General features: G+C 45.1%; 1 protein-coding gene across 1 annotated transcript in view; it reads right to left on the bottom strand.

Annotated features, from left to right (window-relative positions):
• Positions 1-2,160: 2,160 nt before the first annotated feature.
• iglon5 (IgLON family member 5) overlaps positions 2,161-17,839 on the bottom strand; it is a 164,739-nt gene continuing 149,060 nt past the window's right edge. Inside the window, exons 3-8 of the mRNA XM_054782835.1 lie at positions 17,046-17,278; positions 14,284-14,403; positions 6,232-6,363; positions 6,032-6,152; positions 4,751-4,902; positions 2,161-3,570 (exon numbers count right to left, since the gene is read on the bottom strand). Of these exons, the coding sequence (XP_054638810.1) occupies positions 3,467-3,570; positions 4,751-4,902; positions 6,032-6,152; positions 6,232-6,363; positions 14,284-14,403; positions 17,046-17,278 (862 nt within the window). The 3' untranslated portion in view covers positions 2,161-3,466. The remainder of the gene's footprint in view (positions 3,571-4,750; positions 4,903-6,031; positions 6,153-6,231; positions 6,364-14,283; positions 14,404-17,045; positions 17,279-17,839) is intronic.

The following is a 17,839-nucleotide window of genomic DNA, read 5'->3' as shown; positions in this document are numbered from 1 at the left end:
GAGGAACTTCTAGCTCTCTTCATGCACGCACGCACGCACGCACGCACGCACGCACGCACGCACGCACGCACGCACGCACGCACGCACGCACGCACGCACAGAAGCTGACAAGAAACGGCACACAGTAACGCCATGACCCGTGACCTTATTAAGGAGCGTGGTGTAAACACAACGTCGTAACCTTCAGCTGCACCAGCTAATCAACACTTCCTCATCAGCATACGCCACACTCGTCTAATTAGGACGCTCGCTCGGATTGTTTATTTACACACCAAGCGGGACACGCTGATGTGTCGCGTGTTGACGACACGACATCCCTCGGCAACCCAACAAAAAAACACTGAAGCACAGAACTTCCAAGGTCAAACCAAGGCCATGTGACCCCTCAACAAATGACTGACCTATGACTGGACCATGACTGGACTATGACCTGGACCATGACTGACCAATGTCTGCACCATGACCGACCATAGACTGTACCATGACTGATCTATGACTGACCTATGACCGACCTGTGACTGGACCATTACCTGGACCGTGACCGACCTATGACTGGACCATGATTGGCCCATGACGCACCCATTATTGGTCCATTACTGGTCCCTGAACAGTTCATGACCAACCCATGACTGTGGGTAGAGTAAGATCTTCCCGTGTCTGGAAAGCGATGGATGCCACCACAGAAGGAAAGATGTGATGATAACTGGAAGGTTTGAGTAAAGGTACACAATAGGCGGTGGTCTACTTCCTGTTCCACTTGGAAATCAGCTTTATTGTGTTTGTGTGCCAGTCATGGAAATGTACACTTTAATAAAGGTTTCATCACGTTCTGCTCTAAAGGATGAGTTAGCTTCATCCCGAGACAGAAACATCTGGTCTTGTCCATAAACTTATGACGCCACAAACATCCCATTCGTGACCCTTGACCCACAAACCCCCCAAAATGTGACATCTTTTTTGAAAATCCACGCACAGGACGAACATGAACGTGCTTTTGTCAGTGCTCCGGCACGTTGACAAAGATGACAGCATGTGTTTTGTCTTCATCAAGGACACGCCACGCAGACACGGACGTGTGCGCTAAGGTCAAGCAGGAAGAGTGCTTGAAAAAAAACACACAAATCAAAGCAGCAAATGGAATGTTTTGTTTTTCCATGAAATATCGTAGCAACAAGACGCATGCAAACGGCCGCTGTGTGTTTTGTCTTCACAATCATGGACAGCATTTGAGTACAACACAGACTTATTGGACATCACTTCCCACACGTTACACCGCAGCCTTTAACCTCACCGGGGGTGGGGAGTGCTTCTTTTTCTTAGGGGAGGGGGGCTTATTGCTGCTGGGAAGGGGACACGAGACATTCATTCAACTGGCAAGCACATGAGCGTCCTCCCGTCGCTGGCGCGTCACTCCTGCCGGGGTCAGGACTGATCTGCACCCGGGACACATATATACAGTACACCCCCCCATCAATGCTTATTTCATTACATCTTTTATTTCTCCCATCAACCCCATTAAAGGTCAGACGCCGTAGAGAGGGTGGGGTTGATGACACACAAAGGTGCAGTTTTACAAATGAATAATCATCCAAATCATAAGAATCATCATGAAAATAATAATAAAAATCATCATGATCATCATCATCGTCCCTTTGGACTTTCCAACCTATTTTTAAAAAGCTCGTCATGGCAAAATAGGAAAACTTTACACCTTTTTTGTCACTTATTTAGTGTGTGTGTGTGTGTGTGTGTGTGAGAGACGTCTCAGAGTATAAAAACGGAACCCATAACCCCCACCCTACCCAACTCATCCCCCCCACCCCCTGAATGATTATTATTTTCTTCTTCTCACATGGAATTACGTATTAACATCATCAGCATCGGTAGTAGCAACACCAACAAAGTAAAGGCGGGGCCCAACAGACACAAGTGCAAGGAAGGGTGGTGCAGTTTGGTGGGGGGGGCGGGGGGAGCGGACACTGATTGGGGGGTATGGAGTCACAACAGGGACATCGCTGACATGCTATCGACAAGCAACAAAGAGCGTGAAAAACGCGCCGCAGCTTGGAAACGCAAGACGTCCTCGTCTTGCTGCTGCTTCACAAGATGCAGTGTGTGGGTGTGTTGGGGGGGGGGGGGGGGGGGGGGGGGGGGGGGGGGGGGTGAGGGCGATAGCGGCCCGCCTACTGAATTTATTTACACTGGGGAGGGAGAAAGGGGCGGCGGGGGTGATGTGTAGGGTGACGAGACAGAGCATAAGGACGGGCTAAATAGGTCAGGGTGGTGAAGGTGGTGGCGTTGGGGTGGGGGCAGGGTGGCAGTGGTGGGGGGGCTCCACCCCCACATTGACTTTTTTTGTTTGTGTGTGCACGTTTTGACATCATTGACAGCAAGTTCACTGTTGCACTGCTGAAATGGAAAAGCCATACCTACACCATACATGTACTCTATGTACATGTACTGCATGTACATGTACTACATGTACATGTACTGTATGTACATGTACTGCATGTACATGTACTGCATGTACATGTACTCTATGTACATGTACTCTATGTACATGTACTGCATGTACATGTACTCTATGTACATGTACTCCATGTACATGTACTGCATGTATATATACTGCATGTACATGTAGTGTATGTATATGTAGTGTATGTATATGTACTGCATGTACTATGTACTGCATGTACATGTAGTGTATGTATATATACCGCATGTACTGTATATGTACTGCATGTACATGTAGTGTATGTATATGTACCGCATGTACTGTATATGTACTGCATGTACATGTAGTGTATGTAAATGTACCGCATGTACTGTATATGTACTGCATGTACATGTAGTGTATGTATATGTACTGCATGTACTGTATATGTACTGCATGTACATGTAGTGTATGTGTGTGTGTAGCTTTAAACAGGTCACATGACAAAGCCACTGAACTATATTCTTTATGATTCCTCTCCATAAGGCAAACTGTAGTAGTCATGAGTACATACTGTATACTGTGTAGTAGTGTATGCAGTATATTGTGTACTGTGTAGGTGTTAAGGTACACGATCAGGCTGGGTTTTGTTGACTTCCCTCATTGGGGGGGTCCAGAGAAAGATAACAACCATGGACGCACATGCTCACTCCAGCAGGGGGCGACAAAGAGAGATGTTATGAGAAAGGAGGGGGCCGGGGGAAGATGGAGACCTCCAGGTTGGATTGAGGGGCTATGTTTGAGTGTATGAGGGAGGGGGGCGGGGCTGTGGTCTCCAGTTTGATGCAATGACTCGATGCATATTCTTTTTGTTCACAGTGATGGGTTCGTAATTAAAGAATTCAATTTCCTTCTTCCTTTCATCAGGCAGGGGAGGGAGGGAAGGAGGGCGGGAGTGGGTAAGGGGGGGCTTCGGAAGGAGGTGCGAGGGTACGCTCGAGGACAACTTCCATGGAGGGGAGGAGTTGATCTTTACGCCTTCAGCGGCAGGGCACAGGACAGGGAGATCCAAACGCCGACGGCAACGCTCAGTCCCGCTTGAAGACCCGCCGCCCGACCCTGGATGGCCCCCGGTCCTGCATGGACACCCAACACAACATACAATGTTTCGTCTTTCACTCTGTCATGATGCACTGTCTGAAGAAACCCCCTCCCCCAGATATACTTTAGAGTAGTCAATGTACAGCTTATGTAGCGGTATCGATGTAGTATCAACACACAAACATGATATCAACACAAATGTATACAGCTCACAGTCAGGTTGGTATGACTAGTTATTTAGTATGTGCACCGTTATCATTATCATTATCATCATCGCCATGATCCAGCACTGCCTTCATCATCCCAAACGTCCATCAAGACGCCATTGGACGTTTGCAAGAATCCAACAAGCAAGGGTGGAGTTCTCCTAACAAATCACAACATCCAAGGATGGTTCTTCAGTGGAAGCCTTTGCCTCTGGGCAGCACACTTGGAAGGACAACATGAGACACATTGGTGATACCAGGCTGCTACTGTCACATGGTCAGCGATACCAGGCTGCCGGTGGTGTCACATGGTCAGCGATACCAGGCTGCTACTGATGTCACATGGTCAGCGATACCAGGCTGCCGGTGATGTCTTGCAATGAGCTCGTGCGGATGCCAACATGTGGCGCGTTTGTAAAGGCAGGATGACAAAAAGGCTGTGAAGGATGCGATGGCGAAGGAAGGACAAGGTTTCCAAACGCCACAAAGGTGGCGCGTGTTTTGTGTTGCTATGTCTGAGAATTAGGGAGGCTTGTGGCGCTCTCACGATGGCGAGCGCAGATTAGAAGGCGGCCGGCCAGATGATGGAGAGATAGGCTGACAGAAATGGCAGCAGCGGTGGAGAAACGGGAGCAGGAAGATGTATGGGTCTGATGGGGGAGTGAGTCATTGAAGGGAGGCTGGCTGGGTAATGGGCAAAGGAATGAAAGACCAAAAAGAAAAGGGGGTGGAGGGCGGGGGATGATGAAGATGACAATGCCAACCAAATGCACCGAGGAGTTGGGGGAGGGTGACGGGGAAATGGAGGGGCAGGGAGACGCTCATTGGGGACGGTTAATGGGAATTGGGAGAAATGACAACTTGTGGGCCACTAATGAGTGAGAGTGGGCTGGGGGGGAGTGTGGAAAGGTGGTAATGGAGGCGAGCAGTGCTTTAATGGGGCGGCAGATGAGGAGAGATCGAGGACAGGGAAAGTGAGACGAGGAAGACGAAGTTGTGAAGGACTTACGGAAGAGCAACATGCTGGCGTTGGAGGCCCCCAGACGGTTGGTGGCGAAGCAGGTGTAGTTGCCAAAGTGTTTCTCCGTCACGTTGGAGAACAGCAGCAGTGAGCGCGTCTTCTCGTTCTTGATCTTCAGGGTGTTGTCGCTCTCTACGGGCCTGGGTGGCGGCCAAATGCGGGAAGAAAAGCAACATGCAACGTCACATCACACCCGCACAACATACATACGTGTACATACGATACCGCATGATGGCAAGTTCACACATATGATGCTGATGCCCGAGCCGTGTGCCACCGCGAGCCACTTTAGAGGAAGAGGGAGGTGGAACCACAACAGACGGAAGCGCAATTGTAGTGCTAGCCTGATGACCAGGAGGCGAGGGGAGGAGAAACAAAAGCAACTCCAGGTTGTGCTCCTATGAGGTCAGTCCTAACTGTCGTCTGTTTACAGAATGCTATCCAACCTCCAAGTATGCTGAAATGGGCGTGCGCATGACCGTCTATGCATCAAATGAAGTGTGCCATAATGGCTAAAAAGGCATAATGTGTGTTTTTTTGGCTAAGTAGACTATAAATAACAGACACCCCTGCTGGGGCCAATTTTGCCGCATTATGGAGTGTTTGGCTAGCAGAAGCTTCATCAAAGTACTTTTGTGACTCCCTTAGCCAGATGCTAAATCACTGACCCCTCGGAGCTCTCAGGGACCGTCTAAAAAAAAAACTAAAATGCAAGGACTGAGTATGTGCGGCTACTTGACATGGACAAAGTCTTTCAGCAAGGTCGTTTTATGGAGTACCTCTCACTGAAAGTTCATGAAGCTTGAATTTAACAGAATAAATGGACAAAAAAGCGACTGTTGGCACCATGACCTTGCAGCGTTTGCACACAAAATGTCCTAATCGCCTCATTGTTTCACCACATTAGGAAGAACTTCTGTCATCATTAGTGTGGAAATGATTGCATTCGGGTCCAAAGCACGGCTCTGAAACCTTGATCTTTGACTCCGATACGTCCTTACTTTCTTGCATCCTGCAGACAGCTTAAGTCAATTTTGAAATAGCAATTCAAGTGCAGCAATCAGCATTAGCGTTAGCAATTAACTACCACACTGACTTGAACATAAGACGGTATTTAATCACTCACACACACACCACTGACCTAGACAGAGAAGCATCCGCAACACAGAAACACTGACAAAAAAACATGAAATTGTATTTTTCTGTCTGTGGTGGTGGTCTTGTGTTGAAGGACGTCTTATATTCGGATGAATACGCTACATCTCTCACCTGTGGTCGTCTCGGTACCACTCGAAGGAGGCTGGCGGGACCGCCATGGCCTCGCAGCGCAAGATGGCCGTCTTTCCCAAATGGGCTGGCAGGTTCTTCATGTCGGTGATCATGGGGGGGTCTGGAGGAGACAACCAGTGGAGCTTATGGTCATGTGACTTTGATGCAGCCGTGGGTCGGCCTCACTGAAGTGTACTCACAGTTGACCGTGACCTTGACCTTGCGCTGGTCGGGTGGAGCGACACCGTTGTGGGTGATGCACTCGTAGTCCTCAGCCTGCTGCCTCTTGATCTGCGTGATGTCCAGGAACTCGCCCTCGCTCACCAGACCGTCTACGTGGTGAAAGGTCAGAGGACAAGGTCAGGTTTAGGTTGTGCTATCATCTACTCTGATTGGACGTGATCTCATCCAATCCGATATCATATCATCTTATTTGAACCTGGTCAGATTCCGTTCTGATGGACGTGTACCACTGATCAAATATTCCACAATGGAGACAAAACCCCTGGAAGCCAGCACTGCCATCACCATTACCAATACCATTACCAATACCATTACCAATACTAATACAATAACATTAACAATGTTACACTATGCTTTCTTTACACAATACAATAGCAACACCATTACCAATACCAATACCATTACCAATACATTACCATTATAAATACCAGTACCATTACAAATACCATTACATTACCAATACCAATACCATTACCAATACTAATACAATAACATTAACAATAGCAACACCATTACCAATACCATTACCAATACCATTACCAATACTAATACAATAACATTACAAATACCAATACCATTACCATTACCAATACCATTACCAATACTAATACAATCGTCTCTTCTGTTGTTGTTGCTTAATGTATTGGTATATATGTTTATGTTTCTTATGTTCTTATTCTTTCTTGTGTTTTCTTTCTTTTTTTGGGAGAATGAACAGAAGAAGAAGATTTTCATTGCATAGTAGAACTGCTGTTTTACCCTTTACTCTTGAATCTTGAATCTTGAACAATAACATTACCAATACCATCACCATTACCATTAACATTACCAATACTAATATAATAACATTACAAATACCAATACCATTACCATTACCAATACTAATACAATAACATTACCAATACCATTACCATTACCAATACTAATACAATAACATTACCAATACAGATACCATTACCAATACTAATACAATAACATTACCAATAGCAACACCATCACCAATACCAATACCATTACCAATACTAATACAATAACATTACCAATACAATACCATTACCAACACTAGTACAATAACATTAGCAAAACCAATATCATTACCAATACTAGTACAATAACATCACCAACAGCAACACCATCACAAATACCAATACCATTACCAATACCATTACATTACCATTACAAATACCAATACCATTACCAATACCATTACCATTACCAATACTGATACAATAACATTACCAATACAGATACCATTACCAATACTAATACAATAACATTACCAATAGCAACACCATCACCAATACCAATACCATTACCAATACTAATACAATAACATTACCAATACAATACCATTACCAACACTAATACAATAACATTTCCAATACTACTACAATAACATTAAAAATACCAATACCATTATCATTACCAATACTAATACAATAACATTACCAATACCATTACCATTACCAATACTAATACAATAACATTACCAATAAAGATACCATTACCAATACTAATACAATAACATTACCAATAGCAACACCATTGCCATTACTAATACCATTATATACATTACCATTATAAATACCAATACAATAACATTACCAGTACCAAGACTATTACCAATACCAATGCCATTACATTACCATTATAAATACCAATACCAATACCATTACCAATACTAATACAATGACATTACCAATACCAATACCATTACCAATACTAATACAATAACATTAACAATAGCAACACCATTACCAATACCAATACCATTACCAATACATTACCATTATAAATACCGGTACCATTACCAATACAATTACATTACCAATACCAATCTGAATACCAATACAAATACAAATACCATTACCAACACCATTACATTACCAATACCAATACAAATAACATTACCAATACTAATACAATAACATTAACAATAGCAACACCATTACCAATACCAATACCATTACCAATACCATTACCATTATAAATACCAGTACCATTACCAATACCATTACATTACCAATACCAATCCGAATACCAATACAAATACAAATACCATTACCAACACCATTACATTACCAATACCAATACAAATACCATTACCAACACATTTACCATTACCAATACAATTGCCATTAACATTTCCAGTATCATGATCAATCCATCATGGACAACACCTCTCACCTGCTACATGACACTGTGGGTTCCCTTAGCAGCTCCTTCAGCAGCAGACTGTTACACCCACGGTGTAAGAAGGAGAGGTTCCGCAGGTCCTTCATACCGACCGCTGTCAGGCTCTACAACACCTGCACCACTTGAACCATGTGTCACTATGTATTCTTTACTTGCGTATCTTGCTTCCTGCTGTAACAAGTGAATTTCCCCGCTGTGGGATAAATAAAGTACAAATACAAATACAAATAAAAACAATACAAATACCATTACCTACACCATTACCATTACCTACACCATGACCAATATGATTACCATGACCAATACCATTACAATTACCTTTACCATGAGCATTAGCATTAGCATTAGCATTACCAATACCGTTACCAACACCATTATCGAAGTATCATACAGTATTGCCCCCTTTTTACACGTGTGTGACAACATAATATTGTGGAACCAACCATTGCAGCTTTTCAGCACTTGAATGAATTTGTGCAAAAATGCAAAGTGAAAAGATCTTTTTAAAGGAGGGGAGGTGGGCAAAGTGTGTAATTATGCTAGCGAGCGAGCCGTGCAGTCAGCAGGTGGTGACAGCTTGTTCATCACATTACGTGGAGAGAAGAGTATTTGATGTCGACAAGGAGCCACGCCGCAACCAAATGAAGTCAGTCTCGCATGTTTGCCGCCTTTCCTTGGGCGACAAACAGCCATGGAATGTCCTCCGAGATGGAGGGGGCCCGGGCGGGGGGGTTGGGAGTTATTGCTTGTTCATGCGATGGGATGGATGCTGAGAGGTTTTATTGGACTGAGCGAGAGATGGGCCAGAGAGGGAATAAAAATGAGATCGAGATTACAAATCCTGCAACTTCGGGCTTCCCTCACATGCCTCCCGCTGAACCCCCCCAGCCCATTACGTGGGGGCAGGCTGTGGAACAAGACATGATACATCATCTCGCTTGCTGACAAGGAAATCCCGCACTTGAATTGATGCTCACACGTCCACTGTCTATCAGCGCAACTTCACCTCCTTTCACGCCAGCTTTCTTGCAAAAAATGCGTACAAAAACGCTTGACGCTAAACGCCACCATAATTCCTGTCAGAGATTAGCACGCCGGCTCTAATTGGAGATTATGCTGGAGGATTATTAGTGCGGCTACTGAGCTGGAGACGATTATTCGCAGCTGCCGCGCCGCAAACAGACCGGAAGGCTGCCAGCGGCTGATAGAGGCCTGCTGCAACGCCGCTCACTGGCTGCATGCGCCACATCGATGCAGGCACCCGTGTGACATCACTGGAGGCAAACAAGAGCGCCCCATGCTGCCAGCAAGGGGAAGGATTTACTGTATACAATGTTGACAGCACGTACTGTACACTACTTTGTATAGGCATACTTTCATTTATTTCATACTTTCATTTCAATTATTCAATTAATACAAATAAAGTCTTCATTTCATCTGGTGTTGGACAAGATTCCTTAGCACTCGTTTACTCTTATAGCTTCATCTTATGTATGGCAACAGTTTGGGGAAGGTCCTTTTCTGTTCCTGAGTTGAATAAATCCATAAAGACCTGCTTGGAAGGGTTTGATGTGGAAGAAGCCCACCAAACCCCGTTGTTAGCCCCACATGGGTGCCTCATTCCAATCACACAGGGGTCACCACCTGTGGAGTCTTCCAATGCAAGGGCTAACGATCCCACTTCTGACACCCTTTGCAACAAAGCCCATACAAAAAGAACCACTATGACCAGCCATACAATTTCAAACACCATTTATAGTAACTCCAATGAGGAGTATCACCATGGTTGCCAACCATCCCACTTCTGACACTGTAACAGAACTCTGAAGACTAGTTCCGCCATGGTGGCCAACCCACTATCATTTGTAAGCAAATTCTAAAAAGTAGTAAATACAACACTTGTGACACCATTTGTAGAACAAGTAGTCGTACTGGCAAAGCAGCCAACTATCCCACTTCTAACACCAGTTCAAACGCAATCACAAGTATGCAACTACATGATGGCTAACCATCCCACTTTTGACAGTTTGTAGGACAACTCCAAGAAGCAGTCCCGCCATTTGTTAGAGAACTCAGAGGATTCGTGTCACCATTGTGTCTAACCAACCCCGCTTATGACACCATTTGTAACAGAATACGAGGATGTAGTAACCATCCCAGTTCTGATACAAGAACTCCAAGAAGCCATTTAGCCAAGGTGGCCAAGTAACCCACTTCTGACACAAGTTGTACCCCAGCTCGAAGGAGTACTTCTGCCATGATGGTAACCATCTGACTTCTGACACCATCTCTAGAAAAACTCCAAGATGTAGTATCTCCAAGGTGGTCAAACATCCCACTTCTGACACCAGTTGTAACACAGCTTCAAGGAGTTCTGCCATGATGGCTAACCATCCCACTTCCGACACCATTTGTGACAAACCCATAAGAAAAGTACTACCATGGCCAGCCATCCCACTTCTGACGCCGTTTGTGATAACTCCAAAGAGTACGGTGTCTAGCTATCTCACCTCTGATACCATGCGTTAGAAAGCCCCTAGTAGTAGTACCAGAAATCCAGATTTGAATCCATGTCAGCCCCTCACTCAAAGCGTTCATCAGCTGCAGCCACGATGGTATCACAGACGGATCGCTTCATTTATTCTGGGGAGCGCTGGAACACATAGGATGTCAAGTGAAAAGCCTCTGATGTGTTTAATAAAATGAGGCCCACAAGGTCAGCTGATGGATGGCAGTAGATAGGATCTCCGTGTGGGTGAAGATGAAGCTGATGACCACCTGAACATCAGAGCAGCATCTTCATTCGAGCAACACGACAGAAAACGAGACGCACTGCTTTTCTCAATGAAGCAATGATTAATAGGGACTGAAGGCTGCTAGTTTCTTGCTGTCCCTTTGGGCTTGTCCTCCCTTCTCTTCCCTCCAGCGGCTCGTGTCACAGCAAACTGATGGCTGGGCTGCTCCTGGAATAGCAATGCGGACGCTATCCGGAGCCCAGGAGGGGGAGGAGGCTGCTGGTGAGGTGGGGGGGGGATTATTGCTGACAAAGGAGGAACGCTGTCGGCCTGCAAGTGAGGACAAATGTTCGCTGCTTTGTAATGTGTGTGAGCAGAACATGCACACATGCTACGTAGCGTTAGCACGTCATGGCTGTGTAATGGAAAGCATGGAGAGCATCTCCAAAGAGAGCCTGGTATTTTTGGAATAAAAAAAAAGTAATTATTAACTACAAAATAAAAATAATAATACAATTATTTTGTTTAGCTTGACAAAAAACAATTCACAAATGATTTTTCTTAAAAAACGAAGTAAATAATCGATTAGACAATCCATTTTATCGTTTCATTTGTTCACCTTGGAGTTTTTTCTTTGAATCCCTCCCCCAAAATAACTTCATTTTTGTTATTAAAATAAAAAAAAAGACTTAAAATATTAGAAGACAAATATTTCCAAATCTAAAGGCTGCGTGCAACAGTTGATGAGTTATGCAACCAACCTGTGTGGTTCATGCGCGTGTTATCACAAAAGACGGGATTGAAATGAAATGAATGAAAGTCAGCTGACAGCATTATTAAAACAAATCCATGTTCTAAACCCCTTACTGTTGTTTGGCTAGTATAGTAACGTACATTTCAGCCAATCAATAACATTGCAAACAGTCTTTTAGGAAAGTGAAGCTTATACGGCTAGAAAATCATTCCATTATGAATGTAATGTATTGCTTGATTGCTACTTCCTGTAGGTTGTATTGCTGTGTTGCACAGGAACTTCCTCTGCAGCATCCAGGATGAGCAGTCCGAGTGCAGCGGGCCACAAAGGAGAGTTTGCTGTGCATCTCCTGCCCAAAGAGTACAACAACACGGCGTTGAGCGTTACACGCTAACCTCTTCACTGCTGCTGCTGCTCGTGATGGTGATCTACGCTGCACCCCGCATCTCACCCACTCACAGCAGGCATGGAATTACAGGCTTTGACCAAAACTTTTTTCCACTTTGAGGCAAAGAGGTAATTATCCGACTTGATCAAATGTTGGACAAGTTAAAGCAAATAATCCTCGCTGGGCTACATCAGGTTGAAAAAAGCTTCATGGTACGAGGCGTGCACATAATGTAGCTAACTTCACTTGATGGAGAGACGCTACTTTGCTAAAGCTGCTTGGCTGCAATGTGTTGCTTATTTTTCTATTCTGATATTTTTGCAAAAATCTTCTAAATATGGTAAACGGGAGACGATTCAACGCACAAGTTAAGATACTATTCAAAAATGATCGATACAGTGCACAAACGATTCAACGGTTCCATTTGCTGATGTAGACATGAATCTTACGTTGGAGAATAAAGATTGTGTAAAAGAGCACATCATACCCCAAGCACGTGGAAGGCAGGGGTCCCCCACCACCGAGCCGTAGGAAATGTTCACAGTCAGTGCAATGATGGAAAAAAAACACTTAAAAAAACGAAAATAAGTTTGAACTAACTACACCAAATTTGATGTAAATGGATATACATTTTGGAAATATGTATCATTATTTACTCAGAAAAGAATCCCATCCTTTTTGCATGTTGAAGTTGTTTGTTGCGAGTGGCGACTTGTCCCACTCTGTTGGCCGGTCCTTGAACGCACCATCTAAATTTCTCCCACGCTGCACAGATAGACTACTATTCTTTTTCTTTCACCTCATATTTGCTCCCAAATGCTGATACTACGTGGGAATGCTAATGTGTCCAGGCTGGTACTGCTGGAGGCTGGCTGTGTATTCATTTAGTGCTTTTCATTTGATGTTTTACACAATACATCGTAAATAAGATCAGTGACATGGCTGTCATGAACGTATGTTTTGCTGGTCTGTGGCGGTGCTCATGCTATTTAGATCCATTCTCATCTTCAGCCATGCTAAGCTAACATGACGTGTGAACACACCTTCAGAGGGGAGGGAGCCAGCAAGGTGCACTGTATTCGGGCACACGCTCTGAGCAGCTGGAGTGACGCCACGGAGGTCTCTGGCAAACCTTTTGCACTTTCCAAACGCCGCGGCGCTGGCGTTTCAGGCTGATGAGGTTTTTTCTGGGGTTTTTTCCCGTCATGGTGGAGAATTTGGTACAACGTCCGTCCTCTTAAAGTGAATGTATTCCAGTCACGTCAGGCCGTTAACGTCACAGGCAGAAGAAAAAAAGGAGTGCTTGATTTGCTCACCCGCACAGTACAGGTGAGCATCACAGAGAGTTGTTTTAAATCATCGTTTATTTTTAATTTTATTGGATTTATAGGTATGATGTCATAAATCCCTCATATTGGCACCCCTAAAGAAAACACAAGGCTCTCAATAAAAATATTTAAACAGGATGTAAACTGAGGAGGACTGCAAAGCGAAGATGTTTTGTCGATATCGTTTAGCACGGACCACCCCAAATGCCAACGACACTCACTCACTTCAGTTCCAAATCAAGCCTTTAAGGCCAAAAAGTGGCAGTTAGCGTCAGCTGGCATCGCGGCGCCGCCTGACGGGGCAGATGAAGACAGATGCTGATGATTACGGGGTGGCGCACTGGGGATAATTACCTATAATGAGTGGTTATTTGGGACAAAACACCGGGACACGGCTAACACACAGCGGTGAGAATTGAGGATGAGGAGGATGAGGAGGAAAGGCTAAGCTGCTGGCTTTAAGGATGATGACACAGGAATGGATAAAGAGTCCGACATGAGCTGAATGCTGATAGCGACGTGACGCCGCAAGGCCAACAAAGCGAGCAGGAGACGGAGCGGGGCGGGAAGGGGGCGGTGGGGAAGATAAGGGTGAAGAAGGTACGTACATTTCTGGTCTTTCCAGGTGACGGTGGGCTCGGGCCGGCCCACGGCCAGACAGAAGAGGTTCACGTTGTCGCCCTCGTTCACCGACACGTCCGTGGAGATGTTGATGATCCTGGCCGGCACTGAGACAAAACATCACCACCATTCATTAGCCATTCATCTTTAAAGCAACAATAAGTAACACCTGACACCCTGGATCGTGAATCACTTCAGCTATTGGAAGTGTGTTAGCCTTGGTGTGTCTCCAAGACGCGCCATTGCAGGGGTGTCCAAGGTGCTGCCTGGGGCAATTTGTGGATATTTTAGAAAAATATAATTTAACAAGAAAACTAAACTAAAAACAACAAAAATAAAACAAAAACCACGTGTTCGGCGCAGCTCTTAAGGTGGAGGGCGTGAGGTCTACCAACGTACGCTGGCTGGCATCCTTACACTATCATGTGGGGAAAAATGTCATTTGAAAATATGAAAGAAACATTTTTAATTTTGTTTAAAAGTCGGAGTGCTGCAAGAAACAAAAAACAAAATAAACTTGGCATTTTTGGAAAATGAGGTCGGAGAAAAACTTCTAATATGGGAATAAAGTCGTGATATTAAGGGAATAAAATCATAATATTACCAAAGGATTATTTAAGATTCCTTGAAGTACTCGAAAAATTAAAAATACCCCCCAAAAAATTGGAAAAAGTGAAGTTGATATTAACGCTTTCACGTATTTGCACGTCTGATGCTTTTTTCGCACAAGAGGCAAAAAGAGGTGATGACGCAACTACACAGCTTTTACAAAATGAAAATGGCCAAGAGCGACTCATTTTTGTAACATTTATTTTTATAGCTTATTTCAACCCAAACAGATCAAATATGCTTGTTTTACCAGAACATCAGCAACGTGCTGGTGTCCACAACTCACATTTTGCATTTCAGGATGCATTTCTTTTTAGTGTTCTCACATTATTAACTGAAAAGCTGAATGAAAAGCAGGCTTGAGGGCGCCTCATGTGGTCCTGGGGGGCTACCTGGTGCCCGTGGGCACCACGTTGGTGACCCCTGGTATAGTCGTTTAGATATTTGAGCCGTCACAAAAGCAAAAAATATTTGTGTCAAAGTGAAACTGAATGTTTTAGTCAGGAACTGATATTTTCCTAAAACTTACCTACGTTCTACTGCTGATTACTAAAGAGCGCAAAAAGTTAGAAACAAACTTTTTTTCTGATGAAAGTCCGGAGTTAGCATAGCTGCGTGATGCTAAAGTTCTAACATTACATTTGAACAGCATATTTGCCAAAAGAAACCTACACGATCAAACTTACAGCTCTCACGCTTGCAGCTGACTGGCGGAGAGTTGGCACAGCTCCAGGTTGCATTTTAAGACATGTAGCAAAGCCTGCTTGTTTCAGCTCTGTCCCCGGGGAGGATGTGGGCGTGTAGGGGTTTCGCTACACATCATTAAATAAGCGAGAGTTACAGTGTGCTTGTCAAAAATGTGCAAAGAAAAGTGCAAACACGTTCCAACGCAGTGAAAGCGGCGTGCTCCTGCAGGAGGCGCCGTGCAGCCAGGAAGTATTTGAAAGAGCTGCAAAGTGGATGATGCGTTTTTTCTGTGCATAGCCAATCAAAGCTAAAGAGATCATTTTGCAATACTCTTGATCCGGCGACAAACATCGTTAAGCGCCACAGCCAGCGAGTGCGGGGGCGCTGGGCTTGTAGTTAAATTGATAACGAGATGGCCCTTGAATTTAAATTGCCCATTATTGTTGTTTTTGATGAGCTCGGCTCATCGCGTCCAGCGAGGATCCCGTTTCTCTCCAACGTCTGCAGGAGCTGCCACAGATGCCGCCTGCAAAGACTCGAGGGTGAAGGACTCGGGTTTGTTTGCGTGCGTGCCAAGCTTTGGACCCCGCAGGCGACGTTAGACGAGAATCGCATCAGTCGGCAGCTTCACGCCGACTGGCAGCTGGAAAACGAAACATTTTTCAGATTCATAACTGCTGGAAGTACCGAGCAGTGCATCCGCCATTGGAAATCCTTCACGCCAGTCCCACTTAAGCCACCAACCCGTCTATGTCGAACAATCAAGTCCTGGTCTGACGTGTTCTTCTCGTGACCACCAAGTAAGACCACGTCCACATTCACGCTTTTGTCAACGTTTGACGCTGTTTCCTGCCTTACAGGCAAAAGCTCGGAGCTCGGGGCCCCAGCCCAGTTTTGGCTGACAAACTCTGAACTTCTACAGCAGCGGCGCTATGCAAGGGAGGCCCCCTTGTGAATTTTTGGCCCCCGGTCCCCAACAGACTCTAGACAGGCCTCCGCTTATGAGCAGCTAATATTGGCGCCTGGTTGTCACTTCTCGCTGCTAATCGGCGATCAATTTGCCGTCTGCCAGCGATTTCGTGTGCCGGGGAGCAGATGCAGTCGCCTAATCCGTCTGACTTCCAAAATCAAGGCAAACAAGTCGACAGACTGTGAAGACGGGCGCTCATCTCCGCCAGAAGATGCAGCATCACCTTGTCAGCTGCCACGTGCGCTGTGATTTACTGTTGCACGTCATGTGACCGTACACGTTAACCTGACACGCTAAAACACCATCCTTGGCCGCTGGTGATGAATTTGACAGAAAAGCCTCATTGAAGCGACCATAAAGCATTCCGATTGCTTCCGCCGCGTCGAGCTTCAAAGGTGGCCGATGAAGAAGCGCAATGAAGTCATTTAGCAGATGTGGCAATGGAGAGGAAGCCGCGGCGCTGAGTCGGGACCGCACGCTGACCTTGCACAATGAGGTAGACGTGTGCGATGCGGGGCTTGTTGTTGGCCTGGAAGGTGCACGTGTACGGGCCCTCGTCGCTCACTTGCACCTTCTCAATGTGGATGGAGAAGTCGCTGCTGTTGCTGTTCACCAGCGTCACCCGCTTGTCCAGCGACCACTTGTCCGTGCCCGTGAACAGGATGTTGGAGCGGTTCAGCCACGCCTTGTGGGTCACCTCCTCGTCAATGCGACATCTGCAAGGCAAGCACGTTGATGAAACAATATGTGCTAATAATTGTTTTCAATGCAAGTTTTATATGTGAACTTCAACAAAATGTCCATACAGCAGCCCAGGGTTTGTACTTTTCTGTATTGTGTACCGTTTGCACATCAGCCATTCCTTCAAACCCTCAACTACAACCAAAACCCAGCTCGACATGCTCCTATTCCTTTCCTTTCCCCTCTGGAAGAACCGTGTGCTGGCTCCATGAAGGGAACATGCATTTACAACAAATCAACTAAAGAGGTTTCAGTAAAAAAATAAATACAGTCAGCCCTCGTTGATGGCGGTGAACTGGTTCTGGAATATTTATAATATATATATAACGGAATATTTTGGTAGTTAGAGCATAAAAAATCTGTTTATCACTTTCTAAATACGAGTTTTAACATGATTAGAGCCCTCGAGACAAGAAATAACACCCCTATAGTCACTTTTACACTCCTGTTATTCTTTGTTTACACCACATTGCGCAGATGGCATGTCCGTCTCGGCCACGGCATGTCCGTCTCAGTGCAGGAACGAGGGACGACTG

The sequence above is a fragment of the Dunckerocampus dactyliophorus genome, chromosome 7, assembly GCF_027744805.1.
Source record: "Dunckerocampus dactyliophorus isolate RoL2022-P2 chromosome 7, RoL_Ddac_1.1, whole genome shotgun sequence".
Classification (NCBI taxonomy): Eukaryota; Metazoa; Chordata; class Actinopteri; order Syngnathiformes; family Syngnathidae; genus Dunckerocampus; species Dunckerocampus dactyliophorus.
Note: the sequence above shows the minus strand (reverse complement) of the source record. Positions and strands in the feature narration are given on the sequence as shown.